The sequence below is a fragment of the Cloeon dipterum genome, chromosome 2 (assembly GCF_949628265.1).
Source record: "Cloeon dipterum chromosome 2, ieCloDipt1.1, whole genome shotgun sequence".
Lineage (NCBI taxonomy): Eukaryota > Metazoa > Arthropoda > Insecta > Ephemeroptera > Baetidae > Cloeon > Cloeon dipterum.
The window spans coordinates 1,317,767-1,339,095 of NC_088787.1; the positions used below are offsets into that span (position 1 = coordinate 1,317,767).

A 21,329-nucleotide genomic window follows, 5' to 3' on the forward strand; every position below is an offset into this window, starting at 1 on the left:
TTTGCAAATTTCTCATCCTCAGGGTGAGCCACAGGTTGATAATGCAGCTCAAGACCAGGAAGAGGGCGAGCGAGCCGATCAAAGCATAGTTTGTGGATTCTTCCGTTCGCCCCGCTGTCCCTTCGCATGATGGACACTTACTGTTGGGTTCGGTCGTCATGGAAGGAAAAGTGGAGACAGCTGGAAAAGAATAATTATACCCGTAGATATAAATACAATGTAGCAGCAGAAAACAAAACATGCATAAAAAATTTAAAATTCTAAAAAGATTCAGAAACTGCTTTAAAAAAATACGAACCTGCTCGCTGGGTATAAACGGAGGCAAAACTGCAGTAAGTTGATTGGCTTTTAGAAGCAACGAGCTCGCCTTCAAAAGCAGCCTACCAGGAAATTTTCACTTGGCTCAATTAATTTTGATAAAAGCATAACGCAGAAGGTGCGATAAGCCAAATAGCAGACACAATACGTTCCTGCGCACGAAACATGGAAAACTGAGAGCAGCAAAAAATCCATAAAATCGATCCTATATTTTAAAATTCAAAATACAATAATTTAAAAGATTTCTCCAAGGTTTTTGACTATCACTAATTTAAAATCGGCTCTTTTAGTGCACAGAAATCAGCATTTTAAAATAAAATTTGCGATATGGTTTATAGAAATATTTAATTTTACCTATTAAACTATAGATGAAACAAGAAACAATAATTATTAGATTAACCACTCATTTTATTTGCGAGCGGAGGTATATTTCAGCTCTCATTATTCTCTTTGGTTGACTCTCTCAGTTAAGATTAAGTTTCTTTTTGAAGCAGGATACGTGTTTGCGTCAGGGTTTGATAAGAATAGCAGCTGGCATAACCGCACAAACAGGCCGGCACCTATATCGCTTTGCTTTGCGCACGTTAACGCACGTACAAGGAAAAATTGCAGCCACAATTCAAGCAACAAGACTGACTTATTGTCTAAAAAATTGCCATAGAGAGCTGCTGAAAGTTGATTACTTTAAATTTCAATCAATTCACTTGGCCAGTGCAAAATAATATTTTTAATCTATGGTTTTCTATGGTTTTCAGTGCCTTTGTAATATGCATAACATGCAATTATTTTTTAATAATTTAGATTTTCACTAGTTTTAATATAGAGCCACCTGCGAAAACTTATTTAATTAAGGGGGAAGGCTTTGGATCTGCGCAGAGCAAATGCGCGTCGGTCCGCTTGATTCTACTCTTCTCAAAACGGCAGGTGCCTTTTATTTTATTTCCCAGCGCCACCTTCTGTGCTCTTGATTCAATTTCATTCGTTTCCGCCTCCGCAAGCTTAGCTATGCCATTCAAAGTCTCTTGTCTGCTTGTTTGGCCGACTTCCCCCTCCTTCTGTGACGTCACACCAAGTGCCTCCAGCGCTGTGTCTGGGCCTAAGATAAATTTATACAGTTGAAAAATAAGCTGTTTAAAATGTAATACGGATCAAGCTTATGCCGCACTTTTGTATTGCTTTCGATTTTGAAGCAGGAAATTTGTTTGCGTCAATCGGGGGTGATAAGAGTGGCTGCTATCGATGCCGGGAAAAAACGCAGAAACAGGCCTGCGCACCTCGCCTTGCTTTGCGCACGTACAAGGAAAAATTGCAGCCGCCACAATTCCAAAATTCAAGCAGTACGGCAGACTAGTTGAAAGATTTTTTTCCGAATATAAAGTACATGTTCAAATGACGGATATACTGAAAAATGAAGGAGAAAAGAGGCTAAAATTTTTTTATTCTTTGAATCGCCCCAAAAAGGAGCCTCCTCATCGTTTTGAAAGATTTACTTTGTAAAATGTGCCGAAGGATAAAGCAAGTGAAATCGAGATCAAATTTTCTTATCGCCGCATGACTCATTTCATACCGAGATCAAGGAAAAAATAAAGAAATCGAAAAAGTTGTTGGCTTTTACACTGCCTACTTGACTGGTATTTTCTTTTATTATTATAATCGATTATTCTCATCCAAGTCTTAAATACATATAATATAACGTAGAAGGTCAGGTAAATTACAAAATGAAAAAGGTTACAACGCTAGCAGAAAACCGATAAAATAGACCGTAGGTAAAAAATCAAAATCAACGGATCTTACATTAAAATATAATAAAATACTTAAAAATATCAAGGTTTTTTCCGAAATAAGTAAAATACGAGATAAAGGAATATACGTCTAATTTCCGCAACCTAATGTGAATTTATTAATATTCATCTTTAGAACGGAGCACCGATGATGTTCATGGCAGAACCTTCAGGTATTGTGCCGACTCGGAAGTAGCAGCGTCATCAAAAGGTGGCATCGTGGAAGGTTCCGGTGCAACTTCATCGTACAGAGGTTCTGGTTCAGCAGTGCGGACGTAGTCGTACTCGAACTGGAGTGGAGCGCGAGGCGCCTCTCCAAATTCCTCGAAAGTCCTCGGTCTCTCAGGCATCGCTTTCACTCTTCTCGCTGATCGCGGGCTGAGGCGTATCGGTGGCTCGTAGAGACCAGGAGAGGGGGGCCTGGCAGCGGCCTGGTCGTATTTTACTTCCTCGTACAGTGGCACTTCCGCGGGGCCGACGTCATCGTACTCGGCCGGATCGTCGGGTAAAACGGACATTTGCTGGGCCTCGTTCGTGTTTTGCGATAGGGAATTTTTTCTCTTCAGTTTCAAGACGAGCCAAATAATGACAATGCTCAACAAGACGATGCTGAACACGTTGGAGAAGATCAGAATGATATTCAACAGCCGATGTTCTTCATCAGGCGTCGAAGATTGTGTTGTGATCGGGATAGACAAGTTGGATCGTTCTGCAATGGTAAAAGGGTGTTTGTTTGGTCTTTTGGGTAGAGATAGTGGTGATTGGAATGTCTGGCTTAATTGAATAAAGAATAAATCAACATAAAATCGTTTATTGTAGCATAATGTAGTTAAGAAAAAAATTGAAAAGCTGGCCTAGACTGCGGTTGACTGCACCGAATTCATTTTAATTCGTCGATTTATTTTAGCACAACTGAATGAATGAGAATTTCTTATTTGTTGGCTTTAAATAGGATGGAAAGTTAGATTTTTCATACCATTTGTAATATTGAAAAGTTTTCAGTGCATAAAAAGCAAACATATATACCTGTCACCGTAGAATCAGTGATGTGGTATGGCTTCACACCGACTGCAGTCTTTATTAGGCTGCACCGTGGCTTGGTCCCTTTATCATTAAATACAGTAAGCCAAAAGGTTGCCGACGAGTCCAAGGCAAAAGTGAACGGCAAAATAGTGTTCATATTTTGAACCTGAAAAGTACAACGGGCTGTTAAAATTGACGGAAATTAATTGTTCACTCAACTCTTCCGATTTAAAATAGTGAACATAGAAAGGTTCACTCATAATTTAAATCAATGTCTAATAGAATCGCAAATTTACTATTGAACACGGTAAATATACCTCATGAAAACGTTGCTCCTGAAATGGCCAGGAAGTGTTCCATGATTGTATGTAATTCGTCCCCCAAAAGGTGGCATACATGGTCCCGCGGGTATCCATCAGCATTCTATACGAATTTATTGCAGTCCATTTCCCGATTAGTTTCGGATTTGCAGTCCCAGTTCCGTTGCGAAGAATGGCAACGGAAATTGAATACACTTCATAGGAGTAGGATTTGCTCAAGTAGAGCTGTCTCGGTTCCTGATCCTTTATAGGGGACAGGGCAATGGAGAAAAACTTCATTCCTGGCGTGTACACCAACCAAGACAGGTTTCTTTCCAAACTAAACACAACAATATGTTGTTCATTCCTCCGCGTGATGTAGGCAAAGGTTCCGTTGGGTGTTTCATCAATCACCATGTCGTGCATCATCAAGCCGTGAAAAGGAAACTGATGAATTAGTTTGGTTTGATCATTTTTGGACAAGTCAATGGTCCATATTTTTGCATTGCAATTGTCGCTACCGTCATCGAGCACCCACAGCCTTCCAACGGAATCAATTTCCAGCCCTCTTGCTTCTTCAATTTTGTCGCAGTTTCCATATTTCTGCAAAAAAGAATATTGATCCGATTTTAAATAATTTTCACTTTTGACACAATCATTTAATCTTTTTAAGAGAAAAATATTTATCCTACTTTAATTCGTTTTCTGTTTTTTTCTTATATAAATATATTTTGTAATAGTCCTGACAACGTGAAAACAAATAAATACACCTTTCTATACGTGGCTGCAAATAATATCAAGCTGATCGAAAATGGGAAATATCAATAAAAATAAAAAAGTGACTGTATTTGCTGACAATGAGTGCATTTGACTTGATTGTTCTCTCTACCACACCACTCCATACTTACATGCATGTCCCACGAAGGGACTGGAGTGAGCTTCGGGGACGCAGAGGACGCGCTACTGGTCGTCGGCAAAGACACCAAATTCGCCGGAATGCCTTCGTCTTTATACAAACTGAGGAAGATTCTTGTTCCGTAGACAGCCATGTAACGAGGTATGATATTCTCTGGTTTGAAAGTTTTATCTTTCAAGGCCTGTGTCCTGTTCGCCTCCGACGGCCACTCGTAGTCCAATTCATCGGGCCATTCGTAGACTAGGGAGAAGTTGGCGGTGAAAGCCAGGGATAAAAAACCGAGCAAAACGGTGACAGTGAAGAAATGATTCATGACTAAATCGTTTCCGATCTGAAAAAGTGAGAAAATGTTTATTAAAACGCTCTTATTTGTGAGAGAGCTGCGGAAGATACAGAAAAAAATTGACAAGTTAGAGAGAGAAACACATTTTTATCCTATACGAGTTTATGTATTACGATTTAATGCAAAATCTTTTAAGTATGGTAAAAATGCTTCCAAGAAATACGAACCTGCTCGCTAAACTAAGGGAAAACTGCAGCTTTGTTGCAGATAGTAGAGTGGCTTATAAAAGCGACGAGCTCGCCTTTAATAGCAGCCAACCCGGAACTTTTTCACCTAGCTCTGTCATCGATTTTGATAAAGGCATTTCGCAGAAGGCGACAGACCAAAAGGAAGTCTGAATAAGCGCCTTCCTGCGCACCAAATAAGGAAATCTGAGCAACACAAACTGGAAATATCAAATTTGTTGCTTTAAAATTTCTAAAATCAACTTAATTTAAACGCTTTCACGGTGGCACTTGAAAATCAATATAAATGCTATTTCAAAGCTCGGAAAACGCACTTTTAATCCGAATTTGTGATATATTTTTTCAGAAATTAATATTTCTCCTAAAGAAAATGCGCTGAATCACAGGTAACAAATTAAAAAACAAGACTTCTATCTTCAAACAGGATGTATGCACATTGTATGCTTTGCGTCAGAGGTCGATAAGAAGTAACTAAAATAGAAGCCTGCCTAACCGCAAAAACAGGCTTGAAACTCGGTCGCAAATAACACAAAGCAGGAAGAATTCTCACCACAAATCGATCTACAAGCAGCTCAACCGATTAGAGCTTTATATTTTTTCTCGGATTATAATTTTTTGTAAAAAATATCAACCCTAAATTCCTATGAGCGCACAGAGTTTTTACAAGAGCTTGGGCCCAATCGTATTTCCAATTTTCGCCCCCAAAACAAAGAGTAATTTGATTGAAACGCAAAAAATTATTCCAAAAGTCATTGGAAAGACGCGACAACCAACATTTAAGCTGTCCATCACTTAATTAACTATCTTTTGCAGCCATATAGTATAAGATAACTTCCATTATTGCGTTGACACTCCGCGGAGAATGCTTCAAAAACGTGGGCCAACTTTTAGTTCTACCCCATCGCCATGAGTCAGTCGCATTTTCAAGCAGGATGCATTTTTGCGTCAGAGTTTTGCTAAGATTCCTAACCACAGAAACAGGCCTGCACCTATAGGGTGCAACCTATATGAAAAGCCAAACCAAAAAGGGATTTTCTCAAATGGAGCAAATTATATGGAGAAAGGGGAACCCTGCAAACCCTATATTTATGCTATCTGTTGGCCTAAAATTAATTTAGCATATGAGTTTAAAATTTATTTTCAAGCTGCTAAGCCACTGCTCAAGATTGCGTTTAATTTTCAAGTAGGAAATTTATTTGCGTCAATCGGGAATGATAAGAGTGGCTGCGATATCAAAGTCGACCTAACCGCATAAACAGGCCTCCGCACCTCGGTTTGCTTTGCACACGTACAAGGAAAAATTGCAGCCGCAATCCAAGCTGGTTTAATTATTTTTCTAGCCAAAATACCATTAAGAGCATTGGCTGATAGTTTTTGTATCTAAATTTTCGATAAATACACCAGGCCAGGGCTGGATAAAATGCAAAAATGATGGATATACTGCATAATATGGATGAAAGAGGCCTAAAAAATGTGAAATATGCAATACATTTTGATAAGTTTGATTTTCAGTAGTTTTTACACAGAGCCGCCAGCGAAAACTCATTTAACAGGGGGGAGGGGCGTGCATCTGCGCAGTACATACACTTGGCGAGTGTAAAACGATATTTTTAATCTATGGATAAGCGGAAAAATAATCGCTTTAATATATATTCCGAGCGCCACCTTGTGCGCTTCATGCATTTTAATTCATTCCCACTGCTCTTTGCAGTTCAATGTCGAGTGTCTGGGCAAATTCCCTCTCTCACTCCGTGACGTCACAAAAAGAGTTACCAGCGCCGTGGTTAAGGCAAATTCTGAACCAACGTTGGCATTGACTTTGCAATCTCCGCCTCCTCTATTCCGATCGTTTCCCCTCCTGCGATTTGCCATTCAAAGTCACATGCCTGCCACTCTAAAACCATGCTTTCCTGCGGTCATGTCCAAGGTTAGCTACCAGCGCCGCGTCTGAGGCCCCTGCTGTACTAACGTAGGCCTGTGGGCCCCTTCTCTTAGCTTCGACTCTGCAAGGTCCGCGTCTATTCTATTTCATCCCCACATTCAATTACACCGTTAATCACCCGTTTTGATTATTTTTACAAAATAACACGCCACTTCTTTCTCAGCAAGTTTTTTTAACCGTTTTACCGTCAGTGGATTTTAAATAATAAAAAGTAATTTTGATACGCAGACCGGATGTCTGATTTGCGTCAACAGAAGTTCGATAAGAAACCAGAGTTGGCTCGACCGCTGAATTAATTGAAAAACTCAATCGCTCACTCGGCTCGATTGGAAATAACTCGCAATCTGGCGAACGCAGGAAATTGCGGTCTGATTGTCAGCCTTTGACGCACGCTGGCTGATTCGAGCTCAATTTTCAAGGCGCCGAGCCGCACCCTAAGCAACAAATCGAACAGGAATTCAAGGACGAAGAATGCAATCAAGTCCTTTTTTATTTAACATGATTTCCCTTAGGGGTGCAAGAGAATTAATGTGTCGTCCTTTTTTAATGTTGCGTGATGGCCGAGCGCCTCTTGTTTTGCTCTCGTCACGTCGGTGATTTTGCCGGTTTTCCATATATTATGAAGATGCAGGGTCTCATTTATTTCGTGGTTAAACTTCATCTAGCATTGTCCATGAAAATAAAAAATGTCAAATGGTGGAGGAATTCACGCTTAAAGTGTAATTATTTTAATAAAAATTTGTAAGCTAAAATATGCGCTGAACTACGAATTTATTCTAAAAAGAAGAAGTTGGTGGGGGAGCTGCCACGCGGTGGAAGAGTGGTCAAAGTCTAACAATAAGGCGTTGCTAAAATCTGAATCGTGGCGCCATCGTCTGGCTGTTTGCTCAAATTCAAATTTTCGCTGTCTCATAAGGGAGAATCCTTTAGGGTGGGTAATTCAAGGGAGCTTAGAGAGTTTGACTTATCGCTGTTTTTTCATGATTATAAATACTTTAAAACAGAAACAAACTGACACAAAATATCTTTTTGTAAGCTTAGATTACGATTTTCCTCCACAAATATTTGTTTCCGGCCAAGAAACACGCAAATAATAATTGTAAGCCGGCTTCTTTCCAAACCACCTGTTTGGAATGCAGCCGCCAGGTCATTCACCTTTTTAACGGTCGCCTGGTGGGTGGTCCTCTGCTCGCTGCAGCTTAAGGAGAGTAAAGGTAGGAGATGCGAATAAACAGCCAGAGTCACCAAAAGAGGGGAAGGAGTGGGGGTGAACCTTTACTCTCCTTACTGCAGCTCAGTGTCAGTCAAAGCGTCGAGCAGTGCACACGTCAGTTCTTTGCTATTCTCACCACATTTTCTCGCAGTTTGCAGCATCAGTTCTCCGTAAGTCTCTTATTAAATCAAATTTTAAATAATTATTGTTGTGAAATCCAATCAAAAAGTCAGTAAGTGGTATCTCAACCCCCTTTCCGTCCCACTAAATCCTCGTTTTATTAATCCGAATTGCTTGTATAAAAAGTAGACCTTTCTTACACTCACGCTTTAATTGCGGCATAAATAATAATCATTCTCTGCGATCTCAACATTCTCAACGCAGCAATAAAAATTTTAACTATTTCTCAGACATTTGGATTTTCTTCCTTCCTTGCGAAGCTTGTGTACCTGTAAATTTTTTTTTATCTCCCCCATCGGCTCCGCTGCTTGACTTGCGAGCGTGTCAGGCACGGACTGGACAAACCAATAAAAAACAGGCACGGACTGGCCAGTTTACATTCTATCGTCAATATGTGCTTTTTTAATTCCCATTAAAAATATTGATTTCGTCAAAATAAAAGTTTATTTGATTCATTTTTTATTCAAAATATCTTGACACCCCTTTTTCCCTGCAGCAGGTGGACAACGTGTAGGATCGTGTTGCGAGCATGGCCTTCAACTACCCGGTTGCCAGGAGGAACGAGAGCGTCGTGGACGATTTCCACGGCACCAAGGTCAAGGACCCCTACCGTTGGCTCGAGGCTCCCTACTCGCCGGAGTGCAAGGAGTTCGTGAAAAAGCAGAACGCCATTACCCAGCCGTACCTGGAAAATTTTAAATACAGAGAGGAAATCAAGAGCCGCTTCACGCAGCTCATGAACTTTCCAAGATACTCGTGTCCCTCGCACCATGGCGACCGCTACTACTTCATCAAAAACTCCGGCCTCCAGAATCAAGAGTAATATTGCTGGTTACCGATGGAAGAGCAGTTGTATATTTTGCGCATAAAATTTTTTTTCAGCGTTCTGTACGTGCAGGATGATTTACACGGCGAGGCCTCCATGTTTTTCGACCCGAACGAGCTGTCCGAGGATGGCACAGTGGCGATGACTCTATTTAATATTTCCGAGGACGGCAAAACCATGAGTTACAGCCTGAGCAAAAGTGGATCAGACTGGACCACCATCCATTTTAGAGACATCGAAACAGGCAACAAACAAAATACTGGTTAAATAATTATATTTATTAATCTTTGAAATTCAGGGTCTGATTATCCGGAGGTGCTGGAAAAGGTCAAGCATTCCCCGCTGACGTGGTCGCATGACAACAAAGGAATCTTCTATGCCGTAAAGCTTTTTTCTATTTATTTAAGAAGACCAGTCCTTCTCACATTTATTTTTTAAATCAGATGTATCCGGAAGAGCAGGGAAAAGCAGACGGCTCCGAGACGGAGTCGACGGGCTCCGAGACGGAGTCGACGGGCTCCGAGACGGAGTCGACGTTGAACCAAAAGCTGTACTACCACAGGCTCAACACCCCACAGTCGGAGGACGTTTTGGTCGTCGAGTTCCCCGACGAGCCGCGTTTCTTAATGTATGATTAACCGTTTTATTAATTCAAGTTAATTATTCTTTTAAAATCAAACAGAGGTGCTTGTGTGAGCCACTGCGGCAATTTCCTGATCGTCTTGCCAGCGAAGGAATGCAAGGATAATTTGGTGTTCTTTGCCGAGATCGGCTCTCTGCCTGATGGACCTCAAGGATTGCTGCCTCTCACCCAAATCGTGCACAAATTGGACTCTGACTATAAGGTAAGTCATCTTTAAAAGATAAATGGCCTCCAGAGGGGGCAACCGTCCGTCGAGGAAGAGAAATTGACCAAAAGAGTATATACCTGAGGAAGGAAGATGATAGGCAAGGGTGAAAAATCACCAAATGTGCTCCAAAAAAGCATAAAATATCGGTCAAGCATATCTCAGGTCGGGGTATTCTGGAACAGGTCGTAAGGGTCCCCAAAATGATATCCAATAAGGGATCGTGGTCGACAATCTTACGAGAAACTGAATTTTAATCAAAATAAAACCATTTTAGCCTTGACAATAAATTACTAGTTGCGCAAAAGTTTTCTAGTTAAGTGGTAAAAAAGAAAAATGCTGGAAATCAAGTTGACTTTTTTAAGAGATGTTTACATCAAAATTATTTTCCCAGTACTTGACAAACGTGGGGTCCAAGTTCATCTTCCGGACAAACAAGGACGCACCCAACTACCGTTTGGTTACCATCGACCTGGAAAATCCGAACATGGACCAGTGGAGGACCCTGGTGGCTGAGCACCCGAAGGACGTGCTCGACTGGGCCGTCCTCTCGAACAAAGACAAACTCGTCGTTTTCTACATCCACGACGTCACGGTTCCACCCTTGATTGATTGATTTTAAATTAATATTAATGCCTTTTAATGCAGAGCTTGCTGCAAATCCGAGATTTAGCCACCGGAAATCTGATCACGCAGCTGCCCCTGGACGTGGGCATGGTGACCAGCGTGTGTGCATATTGGAAGTACCCAGAGTTATTTTTCAGCTTCTCCTCGTTCCTCACGCCGGGAGTGATTTACATGTGTGACCTGTCAAAGCCTATCATTGAGCCTGTGGTAAGGAGTTATTTCGAGAAAAATGCATTAAAAAATTATACTCCAATTTCAGCCGTACAGAAAAATCGAGCTGAAGGACTTCGACGCCTCGTCCTACATGGCGGAGCAGGTGTTCTTCTCGAGCAAGGATGGTACCAAGGTGCCCATGTTCATCGTGCGCAAGAAGGACTTGAAGAAGGACGGCAGCAGTCCATGCCTGCTGTATGGATACGGCGGCTTCAACAGCAGCCTAACGCCTGACTTCTGCGTCACGAGACTGGTCTTCATGCAGCATTTCGACGGAGTCTTCGTCTCTGCAAACATCAGGGGTGGAGGGTGAGTAATTTTTATACTTTTTTATCCTTGTCCGAGGACCGGGAAGGGCACGAATGCTGAAACCCTGGTCTGAATAGCACCGCGAACGGATGACGCACCAGGCTCAAGGGGGACTTTTAGAAACGCTAGACATTCGTCCCGTGAAGCCAAATCACGCATGCTGGAAAAGTAGCGAGTTTGTGTAGAGCTATGCGTGGTCACCCGTCCAGCTACTGACTGCACTCGTGCACTCAATGTTGCTTAACTTCGGTGATGGAACGAGGACCGGAGTGTCCAACATGATACACCCTAGACAGATGAATTTTAACAATATTTAATCTAAAACCAACAACTGTTTGTTTCCAGAGAGTACGGTGAGTCGTGGCACAACGCTGGCCGACTGTTGAACATGCAGAACGGTCTGGACGATTTCCAGGCCTTGGCCGAGTACCTGATCTCGGAGGGGTACACGAGCAGCCCCCGTCTGACGATCCAGGGTGACTCGAACGGCGGCCTGCTGGTGGCGGCGTGCATCAACCAGCGGCCGGAGCTCTTCGGCGCCGCCATCGTGGATATCGGCGTCCTCGACTTGCTTCGCTTCCACAAGTTCACCATCGGCCACGCGTGGGTGTCTGACTTTGGCAGCCCTGACGACCCTGAACACTTCCCCAACCTGCTGGCCATCTCGCCGCTGCACAACGTCAAGTTGCCGTTGGAAGAAGACGTACCGAGGCAGTATCCGGCCACGCTGCTGCTCACCGCCGACTACGACGACCGCGTCCTGCCCCTCCACTCTCTCAAGTTCATCGCCCAGCTGCAGCACACCCTGCGCAACCACCCTGCCCAGGTGAGTGTTATTCGGATCCTGAATAGAAATATAAGCGTGGCTATACGAGAATCAGGTGTTTTTTCGGGACATAAATGCCTATCAACAGTTCCAGGTGATTTGTTCTGTTGTATAAACAATCCACTAGTTGTCGCCACCGTATACATTCGTTATAAATTTAGTTTTAAGACACTTCCTCTGCGATTTTAGACTCAATCCTGCCACTAAGCATTCTTTTCTAAATCCTTTTTTCTTTTGATGTGTTGAAAACCAAAATCTTCATGTTTTTCTTTTGCATCTGCTTCAGACGAATCCGCTGCTCATCAAGGTAGAGACCAAGGCTGGACATGGCAGCGGCAAGCCCATTACCAAATGGGTGAGATCCAAATCGTCTTTATAGTTTGAAGCTAATCCGTTTGGGTTTTTACGATGAAAACATTTGGCGCCACGGTTTATTTACTATTTTAACTGCTATTTCAGTTAATTGAGTTGTTGAATTTCTTAAATTATTACGTCAATCACAAATGGAAACTTACGTAAAAAGCTTGAAAAATTCTATGATTTCTTAATCTGAACACAATTCCAATTTTTTTAAATAGAAAAAAAATCCTGTTTCAGATTGAAGAGCAAACGGACATTCTCTCATTCATCGAGCGTTCTCTGAACATCCAGTGCGTTTTCTGAGTCAAAAAAGCTTACAGCTACCTTCTATTGTAATTATGTAACATAAAACATGGAAGGAAAGAAATAAAAATGAATTGAGTTCAATCAAAACTGCTATGCTGATTTAGCGATCGGCTGCTTCCTTAAAAAACTGATAACGAAGAAAATTTAATCAGGGTATCAATATGTCGTATAAAATAGAACTATTAAATAACTCTAGCGCAAGTGCAGCTAGGATTCTACGGGATCGGAAAAAGCGTTCCTAAATTAATATTCCCAATGCTTGATGTAAACTTCAGAAACGCTTGCATACAAAATTGGCGACAAGGTGACAAATCATGTGTGAAAATTCAAATATTCTTAGTAAAAGAAATGAAAATGACTTTCAGCTTCTTAGTTTTCACTCATGTATCTGGTTATATTTTTTTGATGTAAAAATTGTATAAAAATTGATGATAAATACATCAATCGGTTATGACTTCCTGAGCATGTGCTCCTGTCGCCTTGCTTTCTTCCAGTTTGGACTGTTTATATACGAGGATTTCAAACTCGGGTAGCTCGAGTATGCTGCCTTCCGGTGTAAGAATATAAATATTGCCATTGTTGCGAACCTAAAATAATAAATTATTTACAATGTCAATCAATTATAAATGGATCGAAATATATTTCTCATACCGGTACATAATAATATATGCCGTTCAATTTGCACCGCCCAAAGTACAAATTTTCGTCCATAAATATAAGTTCCGTTTATCCTGACTCTGCCGACGAACAAAGGTTCGTTTTGCACCGTCTGAAACCGACCTGAAAAGCCTTCGAGTGCAAATACTGGCCCCTCCTGTGGAGCCTCCAAACAATGTGCGGGCCACCATTGAAAATCTCGAACTCTGACTGCTTTTCCAGAACTTGTCCTTCGTGGGCCAAGTGGCCGACCCTTCCGTTTGAACTGACGTACCCTGGCAGACGGTTTCCCTCGTGCCACGCCCTGGCCAGCAGAGTTGATTCCTCTCCAAAATCGATTTTGGAGACGTCCTGAATGAAAAGCCACTCGGCAGACATGTTTTTGCTCGACTTTTAAAGGAAGAGTGGCGTTTTTAAATATGTCAGAAATTTATAAAATCCCGCCGGGAATTCCAAAAGTCTGAAATTTCTATTAAGTGTTTATGGCATCACCAGATGGCGTTATTATTTTTTAATAATTAATTCCCTTGCAGCAAAAGTAAAATACACGCTCATTATTTTTTTAAATTTCTCAGGGTATTAAAAGCATCTAAACAACCAAATCTACCCACCGTTTGATTCGTCTCGACCTGTCATTTAAGCAACTGAAAACTGAAGGGTTTAGGAGGTGCATAAACCCTTCCCCCATTTCTCCCCCTTTGCTACAATTATGATAAAAAAAAACGATCATCGTTCCTGGCGCCGCTACTTTCGCATGTTAGCGTTGTTTGTCACAGTAAATTTGTTTAGACGAAGAAAACAAACAAACAAACAAAGCAAACAGTAGCTCTGCGACCGTCGTTCAAATATTGAACTCTGGACTTTCTGTCCAAAGTCCAAAGACATTGTCTTAAATTTAAGATATATTGCAATTCTAAAAATGTATCATCCTAATTTTTCGTTAAAAATAATATCTTTAGATTTATTTAAAGGGAGAATTCTGTGGTGAAATTAAGTATAAATTCAATTTATTTTAATTTAACCTTTTAAAGATAAAAGTTAAATTTTAAGATTTCTTTATATTTAATTTATTTTATTCTGAATTTTAAAACAAATTTTCGAATATTTTCCATCGCAAATCAAGTAAAATATTAAATTAAACTGCTGTTTATTTTTAATTAATAAATAAAATTGGTTTTATTTTGTTCAAAGAATAATTATTTAATTAGAAATGGTTTTCTCTCATTTAATATGTAAATTTTTCATACATACTTGTATTAAAGATAATAAGAACAACAAAATATAAACGATATGAACAAATCGGCTTCTTTCTTCAGATGAATTATGGCCTTGTCTGTTGGAACAAACGACTTCTCCGTCTCCAGCACGCACCTGTTGATTAGAAAAATAGAAAAAACCCTTAAAATAATCCTCTGGTACCTTACTCTTGATTATCTCGTGCTCCTTCTAATTTTCTTTCAACCACTTATTCGTCTGTCTGGCCACGAGGAGCTTCGACGAGAATGAAAAACGTCTTCGCCACTAAAATTATATCCTTGGTGGCGATGAAACACGATCCGTCTTGTTGTACCTTTATAATTTAGAATAAAAATATATTAAAAATGTACTAAAAATGACCTTTTCATACCTTTCCGTATACCGTGGCTCCGTCCAAACTCACACATCCGACGTATGTACAAAGGTTCGTTTCTGCTAGTTCTACCGATCTGGATAGCATTTTCGGGCAGGGCCTCTCCTTCTTGGTGCATTTTCCAAATATTCCTGTTTCCGCTGATGATCTGCAGTTCTGTCAATTCCGCTTTTACGATCAGGCAGTTCTGCTCGTCAACAAAATATCCGGCGTTTTGTCCGAGCAGCGCGTACCCTGGCAGGAGGTTCCCTTCGTGCCACGTCCTGGCCAACACGGCCTCTTGCACGTTTACAAACTTGGAAGGATCAAATTCCGCGATCGGGATTACGCGGTGGCTCGAAAAACGCAGCCACTGAAACTGGACCATTTTGACGTCTTACTCGTTTGCCGGTGAGGATGGAAATGACGAATTTAATTCTTTTGGACACAACTTTATTTACAAATTCAATATTTAAACTGGATATTTGACATATCCAAATATTATGAAATAGCAAATAGAGAAAATTTGTTTGTTAAAAACAAACAAATGCTAAATTTCTTGCTAATGGCCGTTTTGTCGTATTAAATCATGAATTTGGTTCCTCTTGAATCACAAATTACCTTCAATCCAAGCAAGAAAAATGTCGCTTTTTCTTTGTCGTAATTTAATTTAATAAATCCTGGGATTTTCATGTTTTATTTAAAGAAACGGCTAATTTTTAGATTGTAGAATTTCATTAAAACCTTTATTTTTTTCGTAAAGTACTCAAAGCATATATAGTGGTTAAAACTACTTTTATTCGCGTTGCAGAATTTAAGAGGTGAAAAAATATCAAATGCATTTTTGCTAGAAAATAAATTCAATTTGTCCTCATTGTTTGCGAACCAGAAGGTCGATCGTTTGCAGCTCTAAAATCCTCTCATTGTTGGAAATAATGTGGACATCACTTCCACGGACCTGAAAACATAAAAATTTCCTCTGTAAATGCGACGAAATTCCAATTAAAATAAATCGCCTCACCTGTCCGTAAATATAAGTTCCGTTGTTGCTGACTCTGCAGGCGTATAAAGGTAGGTTGTCCGCCGTCTTTTACCGACCTGATAAGCCTTCGCGTTGAAACATTGGCCGATGCTTTTGGGCATCCACAAAATTTGGCTGCCACCTTTGAAAATCTCGAACTCGGACTGTTTTTTCAGAGTCTGTCCTTCATGGGTGAAGAAGCCGACCCTTCCGTTTGAACTGACGTAAATTCTGCTGTGTAGTATGTTATTTAATGTATGTTTAAAACCAAAATTATAATACCTTCTTACTCGTTCTGACCTGCACTAACCAACCACATTGTTCAGGGGGTGCTTACCCTCATCACCTTTTGACCCTAGCTATAATTTTGATAGTATTATTTAACATGTTCCATTTGTTTTTAAATTTTCCTAAAATCCTCTCCCAAATTACGAGCCCGTCCATTTCATCAAACCCAACACAAAAAATATTTTTAAAATAATTGTAAATTGACATAAAAATTCAGAGATATAAAATAAATGCTTTTTTCGAGGGGTTTGAAGTAAAGCAACTTGGGGTGGAGGGTTGTTAGCACCCCCTGAAACATCTAGCAGGTCAGGGAAGGTTGAGACTAGTCCAATGGTGGGTAGTTTAAGAAATTCTAATGGTTAGAACCAAAGATATGGAGATGCGAAAATTACGAAATGTTAAAATTTAAAAATCGCATTAAAAAAGAAAACTGGTTTATTAATTATTCTAAATAATTTGAATCTTCCATTTTGGCACATTGTCAAAGTTTGAGGAATTATCTCTGTATAATTGGTAATTAATTTATTTCCCCTTTATATTAACACTTAACCGGTAAAAGATATGCTCCTCCATTAGCTTTAATATCCATGCAAATTATTATAATTTCGGATAATGCATGCGAAAGTGCTGTTTAAAAAATATATATTTTTGTTGACGGTTGCGATCGTAAATAAAAAAAACCGGGAATGTTATGCGTAACAAATAAACTTGTTCACTTTATTACGGTGTTATTTGTTCTTACAAAAATAACACTAAACTCAACAATTATTTAATTATTGTCAAATTTATACATCTTTAGAACTAAAAATTTAAACGTTTTTAAGTACAAAACAATGAAGAATGGTTTACAATCAATTAAAAACTCAGCTCACAATAAGAAAATAATACATATTTTTTTATCCAGAAAGTTATCTTTTTTTTCTCCAAAAACATTCTGAAATGTGTGAATATAGAGGATCATCTGTTTTGGGTGCTGGAGCCTCTCGCAACTATAAACTGCAGTGCAACTGAACGGTGAAATTATATTGCGCTTTAACAAAAACCTTCAATAATAATAAAAGTTAACAAAAACATAAAAAACCAATATACAGCAGATGCCGAAACGCTAATGGAAATAAATAAATTCCATTGCTACAACCAGTTCTTCTCTCAATATTCAAAGCTCCATCAGCAGATTTTGCCTCGTCGCGGTCAGATTTCAGTCGATAATCGCCAGGACCAAAAATGTTGTCCTCTCGATGACGCCCGAGTCGGTCGCAACGTAACAAACGTTTCCCTGCACCTTTCCGTACATCACGACGCCTTCCACCTCGACACTTCCGATGAACAAAGGCTCGTTCTGGGCAGACCTGCCGACCTGAAGGGCCTCGAAGGGAAAAGGATCGCCCTTCTCGTATTCCAACCACTCGAGATTTCCGTTGATGAAGAGTTGGAATTGGTTTTGCTTGACAACCTGGCCTTCGTTGACAAAGTAGGCGACGTGGCTGCTGAGCCTCACGTACCCTGGCACGAGGCTGCTGCCGATCCACGCCCTGGCCATGCCAATCGGCTCCTCTCCGTTGACCCGAAATTCAGGTGGGATTTTCGACGCGTCCAACTCTCTGTCCGCTCGAATGTTCAACCACGAAGCCATGATATAGTTGCGTGTGGCTCGGTTTGTGGTGAATTGGTGCGAATGAAGGAAGGAGATTCGAGTTTGTGTATAGATTTTTGTTTCTGGGGCAAAGGTCCAGCAGGTAAACATTTCCTTTTATTATGCCATCCTGCAGCACTGCGCTTGTTACAAAAAAACAGTACATAATACATATTTGTTTAAATTAAGAAAACAAACAAAACAGCTAACAATATCTCTATCTGCTACTGTTATTTAAATGTTAAAGAGGAATGATACTGCAAAAGCCTGGAAAATGCTAGTTGCCAATGCATTAACTCGTCCCTTAGGATTCAGTTAAAGCCTAAATTGACCTAAGGAGCGCTGTAATTTTTTGAGAAAATTGGCTGGAAAGTTAGCGTGCTTTTCAAATGGCAATGGCTGTCTCCTTACTTGAAATCCGATTTAATTTCAAAACCAAGAGTTTCCCCAAAAAGTGGCATACATTTATTATAGTACGAGTATCTTTTTTTATTTGAGATACATATTATTAATTTTGAATTTCAGTAGTTTTGACAAAGAGCCGCCAGCGAAAGCGCATTTAACAAGGGGGTAGAGGTTGATCAGCGCAGGGAAAATGCGCTTTGGTCCGCTTGATTCGACACTTCACAAACTTGCTTTTATTTTATTTCTGAGCACCACCTTGCGCACTCGAATCATTTTCATTCTTTCCGCCTCCTGCTGTATGCCATTCAAGTCGCATGCATGTTCTCCCCGCCCCCACTGACCACTGACGTCACGCCAAGTTCCACCAGCACCGAGTCTGAGGTGACTTCTGAAATAGCACCATCAGGACATGGCGACAACGCTGCCTCTGGCGGCAACGGTAAAACTTTGGAGGGAAATCCACGGTTTTGTGTTATTAAACGAACAATATTTAAATTTGGAATAATCTATGGCATTTTTATTAATTGTTGCAAATTTTCTTGCTGCAAACAGTGTAAGTGACTTTTCATAACTCGCGATAAAAAACGCCACTGCACGCGCATTTGAATTAATCTGATCACCGCGCAGATGTTTTTTTGGGAAATGAAAGGGTTGGCCCTTGATTGGCACTGCTCAACGTTCTTCCTACCTGAGGGCCTAAAATAAAGTCATCAAATAGTGAATAATTCTAAAATACAAGGCTTATAATTTAACACGGATCAAAGCTACGAAGCCACAGTATTTTATTGCGTTCGATTTTCAAGCAGGAAATTTGCTTGCGTCAAGCGGGGGTGATAAGAGCGGCTGCTATCAACTATCAACGTCGGCCTAACCGCAGAAAAACAGGCCAGCACCTCGCTTTGCTTTGCACACGTAGACATACGTACAAGGAAAAATTGCAGCCACTATTCAAGCAGCAGGGCTCACTGGCTGAAATGTTTTTTCTTAATTAAATGCCACTATGAGCATAGGCTGACAGTTTTTACCTAAATTTTCAATAATGACACCTGGGCAGTGCTAAATAAAATGTTAAAATGATGGATACACTGAGAAATACCTGTAAAAGAGGGCTAAAAATGTGAATTATAAAATTATATTTTAATAATTTTTAATTTCAGTAGTTTTGACACAGTCTGCCAGCGAAAACTCATTTAACAAGGGGAAAGGGGGTTGGACCTGCGCAGGGAAAATTTGTGTTGGTCCGAATGATCGGATTTTACTTAAGACGGCAGCTTCAATTTTATTTCCCAGCGCCACCTTTCATGCACTTGATTCATTTCATTCATTTCCCCTCCGCACTCTCAGCTATGCCATTCAATGTCACGTGTCCGTTGATTGGCCGACTTCCCCCTCCGTTTATGACGTCACACAAAACGCTACCAGCGCCGTATCAGAGGCAACTGTTGAACTATCGACCGGCCCCCTCTCTCGGCTTTGACTTTACAAGCTCCGCCTCCTCTACTTCTATCATTATTCCCCCTCCTGCGATTTGCCATTCAAAGTCGCATGCCTGTTATCCCCTTTCCAAATGACGTCACTCCAAGTGCCAGCAGCTCCGTGTCTGAAGCGGCTTTTGAACTACAATCAGGTTGTGGCGACAATGTTGCCTCTGGTGGCCACTCTAAAACCATGGTTTCCTGATCAAGGTCTAGGTAAGCTACCAGCGCCGCAACTGAGGCCCCTGCTGTACTAACGTAGACCCTTCTCTCGGCTTTGACTCTGCAAACTCCGCCTTTTCTACTTCATTCGTTCCCCCTCCTCCGTGGCATGCCATTCGCCTGGCTGATTTTCTCCCCATCCCCAACTGACGCCGAGTGCCACCAGCGCCGAGCTTGAGGTTGCTTCTGAACTAACACGATCAGGCTGCGGCGACAACGCTGCCTCTGGCGGCCACTGTAAAAGACTTCTGGTGGCAGAAAATCAGTTTAATATATTATTATCATATTTTTAACTTCCTTTATAAATGACAGAAATTATTTAATTCCGACTATTTTTATTTTTACTGAAGCATTGACTGACTTTGGAAAATATTTATTATTTTTCAACCGGTATGGCATAAATGCTACGCAGGTTGCATGGTTTTAAAATTAATCTTGAAACTAGGAGCGATGATACATAAATAAATCTTCAATATTCTCAGCATAACACATTAATTTATTCGTGATTGAATTAAAGTAAAAATCTTTTTTATTAAATAGATGAAATTATTAAAACAGCACACTCAGCAGGAAATAAAGGCGGAAGGTTTGGCTTTTCTCACAGCCTTGGTCGAGGGGGCAGGGCCGTGACGACGCCGTATAAATCATTTTCGATTTCCTCGTGCACAATTTCCGGTGAGACAGGATTCGGGAGAGTGGGAATTTCCATTTCCATGGCGCCTGCGTTGCACTGATCGTTGGAATTTCGAATTTTTCTTATCCTCAGGGTGAGCCACAGGTTGAAAATGCAGCTCAAGACCAAGAAGAATGCGAGCGAGCCGATCAAAGCTGAGTTTTTAGATTCTTCTGTTTTCCCAGTTTGCACTTTTTTCACACATCCGCACGTGGAGTTGGGTGGAACACTTGTAGGAGAAGTGGAGTCTGGAACTGAATATTAAATCATATAGAAACAATATTTCACATGCCTTGCGATGGTTGAAAAGCTTACAACTAGTTTACAAAGGTAAATTAGGTTATTTCATTTTTGGTATTAATTTTTTTCAAGGGGAACTGTGTTCAGGTGAAACTTACCTGGCGTCGTATCGAAGATGTATGGCACAGTGAGGGATGGAAATGTGGAGTCATCTGGCGATGAATATTTAACCACATCTATAAATAATAATTTACATATGTTGAAACTTAAAAGAGCTCCCTGAAATAGCTATTTTGTCAGAGAAAAGTACCTGTCGCCGGAGAATCAGTGATGTAGTATGGCTGCGCACCGACTTCAACCTTTAGTAGCTTGCACCTTGGTTTGGTCCATTTATTTTCAGTCAGCCAAAAGGTACCCGACGAGTCCAAGGCAAAAGTAAACGGCCAATAAGTATTCAGATTTTCAACCTAAAAGATGTAACAGGCTGTTGTAATTATAGCTAAAACCGAAGGATATAATTGAAGGAATGTAACCGTACACACAACTCCCGAATTCGAAATGTTGACCGATATTAAAATTAAACTTGAAGAG

The 21,329-nt window shown here is 40.6% G+C and overlaps 1 protein-coding gene across 1 annotated transcript; it reads left to right on the forward strand.

The window, feature by feature from the left end:
* Positions 1 to 8,729: 8,729 nt before the first annotated feature.
* LOC135937250 (prolyl endopeptidase-like) lies at positions 8,730 to 12,512 on the forward strand. The gene is made up of 11 exons (XM_065480359.1): positions 8,730 to 9,019; positions 9,083 to 9,270; positions 9,325 to 9,407; positions 9,470 to 9,654; positions 9,709 to 9,871; positions 10,269 to 10,469; positions 10,523 to 10,708; positions 10,761 to 11,023; positions 11,369 to 11,849; positions 12,136 to 12,204; positions 12,447 to 12,512. The coding sequence occupies exons 1-11, from the start codon at positions 8,730 to 8,732 to the stop codon at positions 12,510 to 12,512; spliced, it is 2,175 nt and encodes a 724-aa protein (XP_065336431.1).
* Positions 12,513 to 21,329: the final 8,817 nt, after the last annotated feature.

Coding starts and splice junctions, on each gene's coding strand:
- LOC135937250 (XM_065480359.1), top strand. CDS start 8,730: ATGGCCTTCAACTACCCGGTTGCCAGGAGGAACGAGAGCGTCGTGGAC. Junction 9,271..9,324: donor TTTTAGAGACATCGAAACAG/GCAACAAACAAA, acceptor TTTGAAATTCAG/GGTCTGATTATCCGGAGGTG. Junction 9,655..9,708: donor GACGAGCCGCGTTTCTTAAT/GTATGATTAACC, acceptor AAAATCAAACAG/AGGTGCTTGTGTGAGCCACT.